At 41.8% G+C, this 15,648-nt stretch overlaps 1 protein-coding gene across 1 annotated transcript in view; it reads left to right on the top strand.

Annotated features, from left to right (window-relative positions):
- Positions 1-6,220: 6,220 nt before the first annotated feature.
- Positions 6,221-15,648, top strand: part of LOC141273052 (snaclec coagulation factor IX/factor X-binding protein subunit A-like) — a 56,414-nt gene continuing 46,986 nt past the window's right edge. Inside the window, exons 1-3 of the mRNA XM_073684386.1 lie at positions 6,221-6,305; positions 9,725-9,793; positions 9,892-10,133. Coding sequence (XP_073540487.1) covers positions 9,733-9,793; positions 9,892-10,133 — 303 coding nt within the window. The 5' untranslated portion in view covers positions 6,221-6,305; positions 9,725-9,732. The remainder of the gene's footprint in view (positions 6,306-9,724; positions 9,794-9,891; positions 10,134-15,648) is intronic.

The following is a 15,648-nucleotide window of genomic DNA, read 5'->3' on the forward strand; positions in this document are numbered from 1 at the left end:
CAGGCAGAGGGTGAGAGTTGAGGGAGAGCGATGCCACGCCACCCACTCATCAGGGAAATGGAGAGCGCCTACTGCTGCACTCACAGCCAGTGCAAAACATCAAAGTGCTGTGATGAATGGAATGTACAGGAATGAAGCTGTACAGCATGATGTGGGTGGTACCAAATGGGGCAAGCCATCTCATCCAAATTCACTCCACGATACCCTGTGCCCTGTATTCATCAGTGTAGTGGAAAGCGGCCACACTAACGTCCGTGTTTGACTCATCTGCTCCTGCATCACCAACCTATGAACTGCCGCTCCTGCTGCTTTCACCGCCTACATTGAAGCGCATTACTGGGATGTACAGCATGATATAAGCCATACTAAGCCGTGGGGTACAGTGGGGATGTGGTGCACAATGGTTCGTGCTGCATTCACAGCACACATCAAAGCGCTGTACAGGAATGTACAGCATGAGGTGGACTCTAGCAAGCACAAGAGGGTCCATGCTTAGTGGCTCCTGTGCCAAGTGGTTTGTGGTCCAAGCAGTTTCTGCTTCTCAAGAGCTTAGGAAAAATTTCACCAGTGTCTATGAAAGTGGGTCAGTGGTGCAACACGTAAAGGAACCTCCACATTGGTTAATCCTGGTTATTTTGTGTAGTTGAAATAGCAGATGCCTTTGCATTACAATTTTTATTCCTAATTCCACTAAGCAATTTTTGGGAGCATGGATCTTTTTATTATATGGATTGCAGTCAGTGTCGTAACCCCGCATGTTGGTCAGATGTATGGACCCTTGTAGCGTTTTAAATCCTATAAGGATATATGTTGCCCCCCTCATTATGTAGTAATGTCCCACATCCTGGGCCCCTTCCTGGTATTTATGTCCCCCCCATCCTGGATATTTTCCTGGTGTATAGTTTCCCTATCTTGGTATATATGCCCTCCATTCTGGGCCCTTCCTGGAATATATGTCCCCCATCCTAGCTTATATTTATTTATTTTACTTACTTATATAGTGCCATTAATTCCACCGTGCTTTACAGACATTATGGGCACTGTCCCCATTGGGGCTCACAATCTACATTCCCTATCAGTATGTCTTTGGAGTGTGGGAGGAAACCGGAGAAACCCACGCAAACACGGGGAGAACATACAAACTCATTGCAGATGTTGTCCTTGGTGGGATTTGAACCCAGGACCTCAGCGCTGCAAGGCTGCAGTGCTAACCACTGAGCCCCCGTGCTACCCATATATATGCCCCCTATCCTGGGTTCCTTCCTGGTATATACAGGGTGGTCCAAAAGTAGGTGGACAGAAAGTGTAATAAGGTTATGAAGGGGGAGATTTATCAAACATGGTGTAAAGTGAAACTGGCTCAGTTGCCCTTAGCAGCCAATCAGATTCCACTTTTCATTCCTCACAGACCCTTTGGAAAATGAAAGGTGGAATCTGATTGGTTGCTAAGGGCAACTGAGCCAGTTTCACAGATCTAGTTTTCACAGATAGATCTCCCCCAAATCTGTTTTCTTTTCAGATAATTCAGATAACACATAATGGCAAATAATTTAAATACAGATCAAAGAAAATGGATTTTAACAGAGTATTGGAAATCTCAAAATGCTGAAACCGTTAGAGCAAATTGGGTTGAAACATTTGGTACTCAAGCCCCAAAGAGACAAACCATTTACCGCATTCGTGACAAATTCAATGCCACTGGCTCAATCCTTAATGCTCCAAAAACTGCCAGACCCAAAACAGTCTGTACAGAAGATAATAAACAACTTGTTGCTGAAACATTTGCTCAGAGTCCAAAAAAGTCCACAGAAAAGCCTCTTTGAATTGGGAATTTCACGAGCTTCTATCATGTGAATCCTGAAATCTATTGTGTGGAAAGCTTATCGTCCACGTCTAATTCATGGTTTATTGGAGGATGATCCAGACAGACAGCTGCAATTTAGCGAGATTATGCTTAACGAAATTGAAGAAAATCCAGTAATTTTAGATAACATTAAGTGGAGTGATGAAGCTTCTTTCAAATTATCCGGCCTTATTAACAGACATAATTGTATTTACTGCTATAATGAGAACATGCATTTAAGATTAGAGCAACAACTAAATGAGCCCGGTGTCAATGTTTGGGGTGGTATTTCAAGTTTTGGTGTTTTAGGACCAATATTTTTTGATGGAACAGTCACAGGAGATAAGTATCTCGAAATTCTAATGAATCAAGTTGTCAAGTTGTTCCCCAGTTACAGCAACAGCCTAATTCAAATGTTATTATTTTCTGTCCACCTACTTTTGGACCACCCTGTATGTCCCCCATCCTGGGTTCCTTTCTAGTATATATGCCCCCCATCCTGGGTTTCTTCTGGGTATATATGTCTCTCATCCTGGGTTCCTTCCTGGTATATATGCCCTCATCCTGGGTTACTCCCTTGTATATATATGTCCCCTTTCTGCCGCTGTTCTCTAATGCATTGAAAAAAAAACCAAAACACTCTACTCACCTTCCCCTGCTCTCTAGACAAGCAGCGCCCTCTTCTGTAGCCAGCACAGAGGCCGGCCGCTGACTTTGGCATGCCTTCTATTGGCGACGTGCAGGGCTGCCACCAGGAATTTCAGGGCCCCATACTGGCAAAATTTTTGGGCCCCCTTGAAACTCTGCTCAGGCCTCCACCCCTCGAATCTTCCACAGGCCTACCGCACACTCTTGGAAAAACTGTACTTCTGCACCATGTCCTCACCAATCACACATTAACAATTCCCATTGAACCATATCACATACATAGCCAGCAGCTTTTGTTTTCGCCAAAAGATTTTTTTAAGCAGCCACCACCACGACAAGGTAGACTCTTTTGGGCAGGCCCTACTCTACTCTAATCTATGGTAAAGAAAAAGAAGGTAAGCGCCCCTAGTGCAAATCATACGGAGTAGATGGAACACTTGAAGGTTATATTATACACCCTGTGAAGTTGTGCTTGCAGGCACAACTCTGCACACATAGGAAATAAGATGCTCCTTGAGGGCTGCAGTTTCACCCACTGGGTTCCAACGGGAGTCCAGAAGATTGGATGACGGATGGTGGGAATGGCTGATCGATAGTGCTGCCCAGGAAACCGATGTCACAAAGGAGTAATCTTTAAAATTTGTATTTATTTGCTACGCATTTCGAGGCTGTTCAAGCCTCTTCATCAGGCAAAAGTATATATATATATATATATATATATATATATATAGTACTCTTTTTAGGTATATTTTTCTTTAAGGGAATGTGTCACATTTTTTAAAATGACCAATAATATCACATACAAGGGGCAAATACCACCATACAATGATCAGATCACATATTACCATCACATAGTGACAGAATAATTCCGCAGTCGTGGAGTCGGAGTCTATGTCCATTTTAGTAGAGTCTAAATCGGAGTCGGTATAAAATGGACCGACTCCAACTCCAAAAATATATAATAAATTGGGTTCAGTAGTTCAATGCAGTTTCTGGGGAATGTTTATTTCATAAGAATTTGGAAAAGCTATGAAATGTCCTATAAATGTCTGTCCTATTCCTGATCTAAGGGTCTAGACTTTTAGCTGAGATGAATCTGTGCTACAGTAAATTTATCACTTAAACATGAGCCGTGTATGAGGGAGTCGTGGAGTCAGAGGTTTGGCTTACCGAGTGTCAGTGTACAGGTAACACACTGACTCACCGGTGACGTCTCTAGTTGAAGTCCTTCATCTTTGCTTTTCTTGTTCATCCAACGCAGACCGCCATCACTTCTTCCAGCCAGGACGCATCTCTGCAGAAAATAACACACAGTTATCTAGAGCACCGCTTCCAGAGCACATTCCCCAATTTATCCCCAACTTCGACACTACACCAGATGAAGAAAAAAAAAAAGCAATATAGTGCCGTCCTGCACAGTAACATGACCCCCCACTAAAAACAGTATCCTCAAAAATAAAATACATCACAGCAGTAATAATATCCATAATTAGGCCCTACAGTAATAACATCCCCCATCCTGGCCCCAACCATATGTTCTCCCGTCCTGCACCATGTGACCTCCCATCCTGCCCCAAGTGATCTCCATCCTGCCCCATGTGTCTCCATCCTGCTCCATGATCCTGCCCCATTTGTCTCCATCCAGCCCCATGATCCTACCCCATCTGTCTCCATAGTACTCCATGATCCTGCCCCATCTTTCCCCATTCTGCCCCATCTGTCTCCATCCTGCTCCATGTTCTTGCCCTATCTGTCTCCATCCTGCTCCATGATCCTGCCCAATCTGCTCCATCCTACCTCATGATCCTGCCCCATCTGTCCCCATCCTGCACTTTCAGTACAAAAAAAAAGTTTATAAAGTAAAAAAAGTTTCTCCTTACCTCGCTGCACTCCAGCGGCACCCGACTCTCCCTCATCCATTCGAGAGGCGGACACGTCGGCTCATGACAGTGACATCATACACTGGCGATGTGCGCGTGATGTCAGCCCCCGGCCTGTGATTGGCCGGTGGCTTTTAACACACGGCAATAAATTTTTAACTGAACATGCATCCAAGGACACACGTTCAGTCACTGAACCAGCAGGATCCTGCTGCTGGGGCCCGGTAAGCTCACCGGGCCCCATATGCCAGTAAAGGCAGTAATGCCCTGATGGTGGCCCAGCGAAGTGCCTGCTGACTTCAGCTGCCAGCCAGCAGTGTGTATTTCAACTGAATGTGCGTTATCAAGCTAAAATAGCTCCTGGTATCGGTGGACTCCTGTCCCGCAAGAGTCCGGTCGCTGCCGCACCCTCTGCAGCTGCAATCGTTATGTTCCTGAGTGCAGTCATTGTCGTGAGATAAGGGCTCTGCTCTTAAGCTACTACAATCACCATCCTGGGACGGACTATCTAACTAGTATTAAATATTGATAAATTTGTCACAAATAATGACAATGTTGCCCCCAGCAAAAGTGACTTAAAAAATAACGCACATTATAGCATCCCTATTGTTTTTGTAGATTAATATGGTGCCTCCATAAAGGAGCGATCTTCAGTTTTACCAATGGCCTTTTGTGGCATCAACATCACTCTGCCTTCACTTGTTCTTCATTGCTTGTAAATGCTACAGTTCCTTATAGACATTTTATTCTGTCAACAGAGGAAGGATAACCACATGATATCTTTGGACATAGTTACCACCCAGGATTATCCTTTCAAATACCTCTTCTTTTTCTCTTAAGCACAAAAAGTAAGTAAAGTATATGGCAGGCCGTGTTATTTCACTAAATATTGACTTTAGTATTCAGTAGCAACGAGAGATTAAAGGATTTTAACTTCTTTGCACAAGGCTGGAGCTCCTCAACGAGACAATGTTTTTATACTCAGGCTAGATATGGCTCCTGAGGATTGGCAGCTGAGACAAACCCACCTAAGTTTGTTTTATTTTGTTGCATATGTAGAGGTTGGCATTCAGTGGGGTACATGGAGGAATGGGGGCTCGATATCAAATGTCACTATTAGCTCCCCATTAGGATGCAAGGTTTTGCCACACAGGGTAAATGCCTTAATCTGGTTCTTCTGGGTAGATGGTTTCTGCGCATTTTCCCACCATGAAGTTGGAAAGAGAAGAGGACTATCCACCATTGGCTCCTCTTTTCAAGGGACCCGATAACATTGGCATGGTCTACCACTAATATGATATGTATCCTGCTAGTACCATTGGTAGGACTGTGTTTTTTGCCTTTTTCTCTCTCCTACTTTCATAGAATATGACAGGGCAGCTACTCCGCAAATACTAATGTCTCTATATAGAGGATGTATGGGCATGGTCCGCTGTGGCTCCATATATTAGCAGATTCTTCAGATTATACCAATTGCTGTAGAAACGTTGCCATCCACCCAACTGCAGAAGTACCAGGAACTGAGGAAGTTTCTGAACATTTTAAGGTTACAAGGGTCCTACCAGCCGCTGGAAGGAGATCATGTATTTATATGTGCTACTGATTTATACAGAGATAATATATGGTAGTTTTGTTTGAGAATGGATATGTTATATGATGTCTCACATTTTTTCTATTTGCAAGGCAGGTAAGATGGAAAATCACAGTCATCCCACCGCCTTTTTTTCATATTTGTGACAACTTGGTGAAGGGTGATACATCAATGTTATGTTTGCTGTCTGGGTGTGTAAACCTGCTGCCATTCTCATTTTCACCATAACAAGACAAATAAAATAAATGCCATTGCTAACATTTTATTGGACTTTGACACATGAACAGAAATATATAAAGTATCTGCACACTTCTGAAGGAAAGCAGAAGAGCAAGACATCCAGGTAGGTATCTGCTCCTTGTGCTGCGTCCTCATATTCCTGTTCATGTGTTTGTCTTTAAGGGATTTCCACTTTGGATGATGCATTTTTATTATAAGGATCTCCTGATGATAACTTCATAACAAGACCTTGCAGGAAACCCTGGTGGTATGGGCCAACTCAACCAACTCTTCCAACTCAACTATTTTCAATCTCACTCAACATGCCTGATCCTATATTCCTGGATAAAAAAATCTGAGGGGTCTGGCAGTATAGGAGATCGATGTTGGTCCAACTGTTGAGACTCCCACCTATCCCGAGAACCAGAGATCTGAAGAGCCTGATGTGAATCCAGCAGTGGTCAATCATGTGCACTGCAGCTCCATTCATTTCTACGGAAGTGACCAACCAAACTGAGCTCAGCTATCTCCAGTAGTTCCATTAAGAATGAATGGAGTGGTAGTATGCCTGATCGACCACTGCTCCATTCACATGGAGCAATTCTCGGGAATGGTGGGTGTCACAGCAGCCAGATCTCACGGATCTGAAATTTATCTTCTACAGATATAGGTCCATTCTTTTAAGTCATATGGTCTAGCTTTGGAAATAATGGAGAAGCAATACACTTCGGCAACGAAATAGCAAAATGGTTAAATATTTTTTTTGTCAATTGCAAACATTGGCAGAGGGCTATAACTTCCCTTCTGCCACTAAGAATACATTTTAGGTAGGTTACACTAGTGTGGATGAGGACATCTTTGTTCACCAAAGGAAATTATTTTCAGGACCAAACCTCAAGTTAAATTGACCACTCCCCATCTACAAAGATCAAGTGGATGTCATGATCTTGTAATTTACATAACATTTATAAGGTTACCAACTTTTTTCCTGGACAACGTATCCAAAAATTACAGCTAGTCAATAGGCACATTGTAAAACTATTAAAACTATAACAATTCATTAAAATTTGAAGCAATATACAGTACAGACCAAAAGTTTGGACACACCTTCTCATTTAAAGATTTTTCTGTATTTTCATGACTATGAAAATTGTACATTCACACTGAAGGCAGCAAAACTATGAATTATCACATGTGGAATTATATACTTAACAAAAAAGTATGAAACAACTGAAAATATGTCTTATATTCTAGGTTCTTCAAAGTAGCCGCCTTTTGCTTTGATGACTGCATTTGCACACTCTTGGCATTCTCTTGATGAGCTTCAAGAGGTAGTCACCGGAAATGGTCTTCCAACAATCTTGAAGGAGTTCCCAGAGATGCTTAGCACTTGTTGGCCCTTTTGCCTTCACTCTGAGGTCCAGCTCACCCCAAACCATCTCAATTGGGTTCAGGTCTCGTGACTGTGGAGGCCAGGTCATTTGGCGTAGCACCCCATCTCTCTCCTTCTTGGTCAAATAGCCCTTACACAGCCTGGAGGTGTGTTTGGGGTCATTGTCCTGTTGAAAAATAAATGATGGTCCAACTAAATGCAAACCGGATGGAATAGCATGCCTCTGCAAGATGCTGTGGTAGCCATGCTGGTTCAGTATGCCTTCAATTTTGAATAAATCCCCAACAGTGTCACCAGCAAAGCACCCCCACACCATCACACCTGCTCCTCCATGCTTCACGGTGGAAACCAGGCATGTAGAGTCCATCCGTTCACCTTTTCTGCGTCACACAAAGACATGGTGGTTTGAACCAAAGATCTCAAATTTGGACTCATCAGACCAAAGCACAGATTTCCACTGGTCTAATGTCCATTCCTTGTGTTCTTTAGCCCAAACAAGTCTCTTCTGCTTGTTGTCTGTCCTTAGCAGTGGTTCCCTAGCAGCTATATTACCATGAATGCCTGCTGCACAAAGTCTCCTCTTAACAGTTGTTGAAGAGATGTGTCTGCTGCTAGAACTCTGTGTGACATTGACCAGGTCTCTAATCTGAGCTGCTGTTAACCTGCGATTTCTGAGGCTGGTGACTCGGATAAACTTATCCTCAGAAGCAGAGGTGACTCTTGGTCTTCTTTTCCTGGGGCGGTCCTCAAGTGAGCCAGTTTCTTTGTAGCGATTTATGGTTTTTGCAACTGCACTTGGGGACACTTTCAAAGTTTTCCCAATTTTTCGCATTGAGTGACCTTCATTTCTTAAAGTAATGATGGCCTCTCGTTTTTCTTTACTTAGCTGCTTTTTTCTTGCCATAATACAAATTCTAACAGTCTATTCAGTAGGACTATCAGCTGTGTATCCACCAGACTTCTCCACAACACAACTGATGGTCCCAACCCCATTTATAAGGCAAGAAATCCCACTTATTAAACCTGACAGGGCACACCTGTGAAGTGAAAACCATTTCCGGTGACTACCTCTTGAAGCTCATCAAGAGAATGCCAAGAGGGTGCAAAGCAGTCATCAAAGCAAAAGGTGGCTACTTTGAAGAACCTAGAATATAAGACATATTTTCAGTTGTTTCACACTTTTTTGTTAAGTATATAATTCCACATATGTTAATTCATAGTTTTGATGCCTTCAGTGTGAATGTACAATTTTCATAGTCATGAAAATACAGAAAAATCTTTAAATGAGAAGGTGTGTCCAAACTTTTGGTCTGTACTGTATGTCTACAGCCAATGATAGTCATATAAACATATAGGCAACATCACTGTAAAATAATGATTATTACAATCTTAATAATCTGTACAAACTTCATAAAAGTCAAGAACACACCAAATTTTGAGACAGGATTCTGCTGAAATCAAAGGGTTAAGACAGTTGTTTGTTTCATTTGGATATAATGCTAATTATTATATTTTTATTCAATGATAGCAAAGTTATCCTTGTAACATTAGTGGCTCCTGATATCTTCAGGGCATTTAGGGCTGTATTGTAGAAAATGCAATGTATCCTGTCTGAGAGAGAAATACATAATAGTGGATAATTCCAAGTGGTGCTTTGGCGACTTGTGACAATATGACCCATCTAAAGATTTAGATTCAAATAAATAAACTCAATTGGAAAAGTTACAATATATATTAAAATGATGAACCATATAGAGACTAACTCCAAAATTAGTTTACTTATGTGGTCAATGTATCACTGAATCGTACTGGACACCTCAGAGGAAATGATTCTTATCTTCATTCCCATCTAAATAGAACATGTACACTCTCAATAATAATTGTATGGTAATTGTTCGTTATTATCACACACATCATTAACCTTATCTAATAGGGTATTTGTGAATAAACCCATTTCCATTAGACCAAGTGGTTGGCTTCAAAGCTGTCTTCTACTGGACTTCTGGTGTCAGACCTTGAACTTCTAAAATTTTGGTGGGCTAGTCAGGCTCTATATGGGGTACACATTTTATTAATGTCCTTAGAATATATGTATGGATATATTTTTATTACCTGTATCAGTCAAACATAACTGCATTACGTTTCTACAGGACTAACGATGTCCAGCATGCTGTCTTTATCACTGTTACTTTCTTTGCTGTTTCTTCAAGGTTCTCTAGGTAAGTCTAATTCTTTTCCTGTGTAGTCAATCCAAACTATAGCCCAACAGAGAAGAAGTGGGATTAAGACCACTAACCTAGCATATGTTTCTTTATAGGGATTCTATTTGGAAAACCTCAAGATTCAAGATCCTCTGGAATCAATCTTCCATTCCTCAACATTGGGTTTGGCTCTTCACATGAGAACCATAGACACAGTGGAGAACAAAGTGAATCATCAGTGTCAGATGACCTGAACCCAATGTATTTCTGCCAAGGTCCTTGTAAAGATGGTTGGATCTCCTATAAAGGTTATTGTCATTTGTATGTTGCTCGGGAACTTAGCTGGAAAGATGCTGAGGTAAGAAGAAATCATTGTCAAGGATATGTATCATTTACTACTATTATAAAAGCTACCAAGCTGGTTATACATGATGAACATTGATATAAAATGACCCTGGTCAAGTTGAAGGGTCATGACACTTAATGCTATTCACTTCAATTTTAAAGCTAAAAGAAAAAAGCAATAAACTTCTAAATGTTTATGAATTACTTCTAGTCAGTGGTTTCAGATTCTCTTAGTTTATATTATAAAACCTGCCAAATTTATAAGGAATACACTCCCATATATGCTATCTGAACAAGCAACTTTTTTAACCCTTTTTACTACACCTTTTGGCAGGGTAAATGGAGAAAAAAACAATAATTCTGGATTCCATGTATTATTTTTTTTATTGTTATGCTATTTATATAATTGACATGTGTAATTGACACATTAATTGTATTTTGAGGTCAATGTGATTATGATCATACCAAATGTATATATTTTTTTACTTTTACTTTTGCATAAAAAAAATAACTTTTAAAAAAAAAAAAAGACACATTTGTCTATTCTTCCGAAGTCAGAGCTGCGTGAGGGCTTGTTTGTTTGCTGGACATGCTATAGATTTCAACAGTACTATTTTTGGTACTTACAGCTTTTTTTTTATTTCTTTTTATTCCATTTTTTGGTAGAAGACCTGAAAAAAAAGGATATGTTTACATGTCACGTTTTTTGCTGCACATTTCCTGCATTTTTTCCCTGTACAAATTTGCCACTAGAAATGCAGCATTTTACTGTCCAAGCAAAGTGAATGAGATTTCTGAAATCTCCTGCATGTTACTTATTTTTTCTTTACAGATTTGAAGCAGTTTCACATATCTAGAATGTTCTTTCAGCATTTTTGCAGCATATTTCACCCATTCAGGGACTGGAGTGAGATTTCTGTGGGAACGCCACAATACGTGATTAAATAGACGAGCTGAGGCGGTACGACTCTGCTGTGCCCTGTCCTGCCCAACTCTACCCATTTTAGCTGGGAGAAACTAACATCAAAACACCAGAGGACAGGGTCGTACTGCCTATTGTGGCAGTCCATGAAGTCGCTATGGGACTTGTGAGTGGGGGGCTCAGTGTGGCTCAGCATCGTGCTCACTCTCTTCCCCTCGTTGTCACAATTTCAGCAGTATCCACATCCCACATGACTCAGATACCATTGAATGGAATGATGCATCAGGGAGCCTCGCTCCCTGATCCACCATTCAGCCTGTGCCAGTGGTCTGAGACTCTGTGAAATGCGATGTGATGACGTCACTACATTGCGCCTGTTGTGTGGAGCCTCAGTACTCACACTGCACAGCGCTCAGGGGGAACGGTACAAAATGAGTAGTGTTTTTTTAAATGTCAGTAATTGTGGGGGTCCATATACTGTGTGGGGGTCTGGTTGGGTCCTCATACTGAATAGGCCATTATGCTGAGTAGAGGGCTAGTGAAGCCATTATTCTGAGTGGGGGGGCTTGTGGGGCCACTATACTTAATGGGGGGCTGTGGGGGACTGTGAGGACTCCCATACTGAGTGGGGATCTTTAGGGTATCTATCCTAAGTGAGGGCCCTCATACTGATTAGGGGGCTGCGAAGATCTTCATGCTGAGTAGAGGTTTGTGGAGGCCCTCATACTGAGTAAGGGGCTGTGGGAACCTTCATATTATGTAGGGGTCTGTGGGGGCCCTCATACTGTGGGGGGGGGGGGCTGTGGGGCATCATACTTTGTTGGGGTGTTGTAGAGGCCATCATACTGAGTGGTGGGCTGTGGGGGCTCCCATACTAAGTGAAGGGCTGTTGCTGTTGGGGCTTCCTTACTAAGTACAGGGCTGTGGGGGCCCTCATATTGAGTGTGGTCTGTGGGGGTTATCACACTGACAGGCCATCATAGTGTTTGGGGGCCATGATACTGTGAGTGTGTAGGGAGGGACTATGGGGATATCATACTATGGGGCATCATGCTGTGGGGGTATTAGTCTCTGTTCAAACATTTGCATTTCAGCTGCATTTTTTGTGCCATTAAAAGCTTCTTTTTATAGTACCAACAAAAGCTCTGAGATTTCAGAAATCTCATGCACACGCTTGTTTTTTTTCCCTGACTCAAATGGAAAACTTTGGCATTTTTGGAATCTGCAGCATGTCTATTCTTTCGGTGTTTTTGCAGCATTATTTCACCCATAGAAAGTAATGAGAAAATGCAAAACGCTGCAAAAACGCTTAGTTGTGCTTTTGCAGCATTTTTGCTGTGTTTCTGGTGAATAAAACTAACTTTATTAAGCATGTACTATAGACAAATTACAAAAGCAATCCGCACCAAAAATGTTCCAAAAAATGCTGTGAAAAATGCCCAAAAATGCTGAAAAACGGCAATGTAAAATTATTATACAATGTTTTCTAAGCACTAATCATTTATCATGTATAAAGACATACATTTATGATATACTGTACGTTTGCTATACACTTGTGGCCACCAGATTCTTTCCCTGACCCATTTAGCCAGGTAAGGCACAAGGTTCTTCAAAGGGTTCAAGAACCTTCAAAGGGTTCAAAAAATTCTAATTAATTGTCATTACAAAATATATGGACTGCTGACATCCATATACGGTGAAAAATGTCCTAAAGGCCACTGAGAAGACCACAACCTTATCAAGATGAGATTTTCTGCTCCATTTTATTTTAAGAATGTTGTCATTTTCTTTGAGAGGACCCATCTGTAGAAGATGTAATTTTGGATGGTCACCTCTAAGACTGCTGATATTCAGAGCTGAACAAGGGCTTGGGTCTAGGTTTATGAAAACGTGTGTGTGTGTGTATATATATATATATATATATATATATATATATATATATATATATATATATATATATATATATATATATATATATGTCTACGTATAAAAAATTATTTCCCTCTTACTTCTAGGACTACATTAGTCAGCCTTTGAAACTTTATCTTCATGAGAGTAAACGGATTATCTACTGGTTTATAAACTAAATATTTGTACTTGCAATCTAGGTGGCATGAAAGTCACTTTGCAAAGACTTATCTGTACTTCATCTTTGATTACTCTCTGTTATCACAAGGAGGGTATTCCTTGTGGATATAGCAGAACCTTGATGTATTTAGAGATAAAACACATTGATGACTCTTGTATTCCCATGACAGTCGTTACAGTATTTATAACATGAATCCTAATGCATCAAATGGTGCTCTGTCCGTACACTTATCCATTTATACTCCTCTGTCTATGGATTACTGTTTCTATATTGGAAGCTTTGAGATGAGGCTCTATTGATTTGTGACTTTCTTCCATTTGCAGTGTAATAGATGGGGGATAAGAAAGAAAACTAGGAGACCCACAATGCACTGTACCATGATAAGCAAAGATACATAGGGAATCTAACGTCCAATCATGTGAAAACGTAAAGACACCCTATGTGTTTCTTATATTTGTTATTCAATCTCTGTCATCAACTGGAAGAAACCTCTTCTTACTCCTCCATGGAGAATGCTTTCCTCAATACAATGTATGAGGGGACTTCTCGTGTAAGGAGATGGACATACTGCCTACATTCCCCCTTGAAAAACACGCGTATCGCTGTGTTGTATAATGTGAATTGATTGTGATATACATTAATAGTGTTGGTATTGTCTTCTGCCTGACAGTAGGGAGAGTTCAAGTTAATTGTTCGGACTGGCCTAGAGTGGGCTAAGGTGAAGGGACAGAGACAGTTTCCTGTCAGTAAGATATATAGGGCCACGGATGCAGCAAAAGCAGACCTAGTGATGCACTGGAGACAGGTCCTGGGACAAGACGACTAGCAGTATGGCCCCGAGTTATTAACTCAGAGAGGTAACGGGCCAGCAGGGAACAAAGAACGTGAGACGAAGACAGTGTCCTGGTGCTGGAGTTGCAAGGCGTCAGAAGCAGAGAAGCTAAGTACCGGACATATTGGCAAACTAGTTCCCTTAAGAGGGAAGAGAATAGAACCCTCACTTACAGGACTGTAGTACTGTGCTGGGTAGTGGTGAACATATAGAACTGAGTGAAGGACAACCGAGTCATTCTGAGAAGAACAGGAAGAATGTATGTAAAGATGTTGAAGAAGCACACATGCCAAACTCTGGCCCGTAGACCAAATCTGGCCCGCAGTGTGATTATATTTGGCCCGCGACACCAGAACCACCACCCCTATCTGTGGCCATTATTCTGTATGGAGGACTATGTGGGGCCATTAGTCTGTATGGAGGACTATGTGGTGCCATTATACTGTATGGAGGAATATGTGGTGCCATTATACTGTATGGAGGAATATGTGGAGCCCATTATTCTGTATGGAGGACTATGCAGGTCCATTATACTGTATGGAGGACTATGTGGAGCCCATTATTCTCTATGGAGGACTATACTGTATTAAAAGCTATGTGGGTCCATTATACTCTTTGGAGAACTATGTGGAGCCCATTTTTCTGTATGGAGTACTGTGTGTGGCCCATTATCCTGGATACTGGTTGGCCCGGGACTTTATCCAAGTTTTTCATTTCGGCCATCTGTGTGTTTTGAGTTTGACATCCCTGTGTTAAAGGAAATGTTTGTGAAGTATTGCAAGCGCTTATCTACTCTACATAGTTCTGTCACACAAGGTGTAGGAAAGACTTAGTGCAACACAAAGGGAAAAGGGAAAGGGAGCTCACACTCCAGGGTAAGGGGGGGAGTAGCGACCTCCTAGGCTGATCTAATATCACCCTGTCTCCACTAACGTCCATATATTGGTTCTTCACCAATCGCCGCACGCGTACCTCGCCCTGTCTTTCCCTGGCGTTTGGCCCTGGCTAGGGAAGGGAGGGGATGAGCGCTAGTCGATCCCCACTGAACACTAAAGACAACAAGGGGGAACAAACAAGGGAAAATCACTTAGCTTTAGTTGTCTCCAGACAAATGCGCACACGTCCTCTAGCACCAGAGAGGAAGAAGTACTGCTCTTGCTCAAGCCTTCACAAGGAGTAATGAATATCGCCGACACCCCTCTCTGGCACACAGCAGGTATTTATACACCCAGGCCAGGGTGTTAATTAGCCAGAGGAAGGTAGCGGCTGGGTCCTAGAGAGACAGCTTCTAAGAAGTTGTCTGTAATGCCAAACAAAGAGATCTCCTGCAACCAACTGCAGGATGATGTCACTTCTGACACATCCGTGACAAGTTCCCACCAAATTGTTGTTTAGCAAAAGACTGTTTATTGTTGATTAGTGGTTCCCTCATTGTATATGATAACACCTGGTCTTAGCTAGTCAAAGTCATCGGCATCATGTGGCCTGCAAGGACGTAGCACCCTCATAGCACAAGTCCACACACCCAGACAGGACCCCCATCTTCATGTAATGTACTGGGGCATAATAGACGATTATATCGCCCCACGCTACATTACACTTGCATACAGATTTTATTACAAATCCCACCACTAGCATCTTAATGAGATTTAAGGTGGCCATTCACATTACACTAAGGTGGGCAG

The sequence above is a fragment of the Phyllobates terribilis genome, unplaced genomic scaffold, assembly GCF_046119375.1.
Source record: "Phyllobates terribilis strain yellow unplaced genomic scaffold, ASM4611937v1 Scaffold_5__5_contigs__length_657084704, whole genome shotgun sequence".
Taxonomy (NCBI): Eukaryota; Metazoa; Chordata; class Amphibia; order Anura; family Dendrobatidae; genus Phyllobates; species Phyllobates terribilis.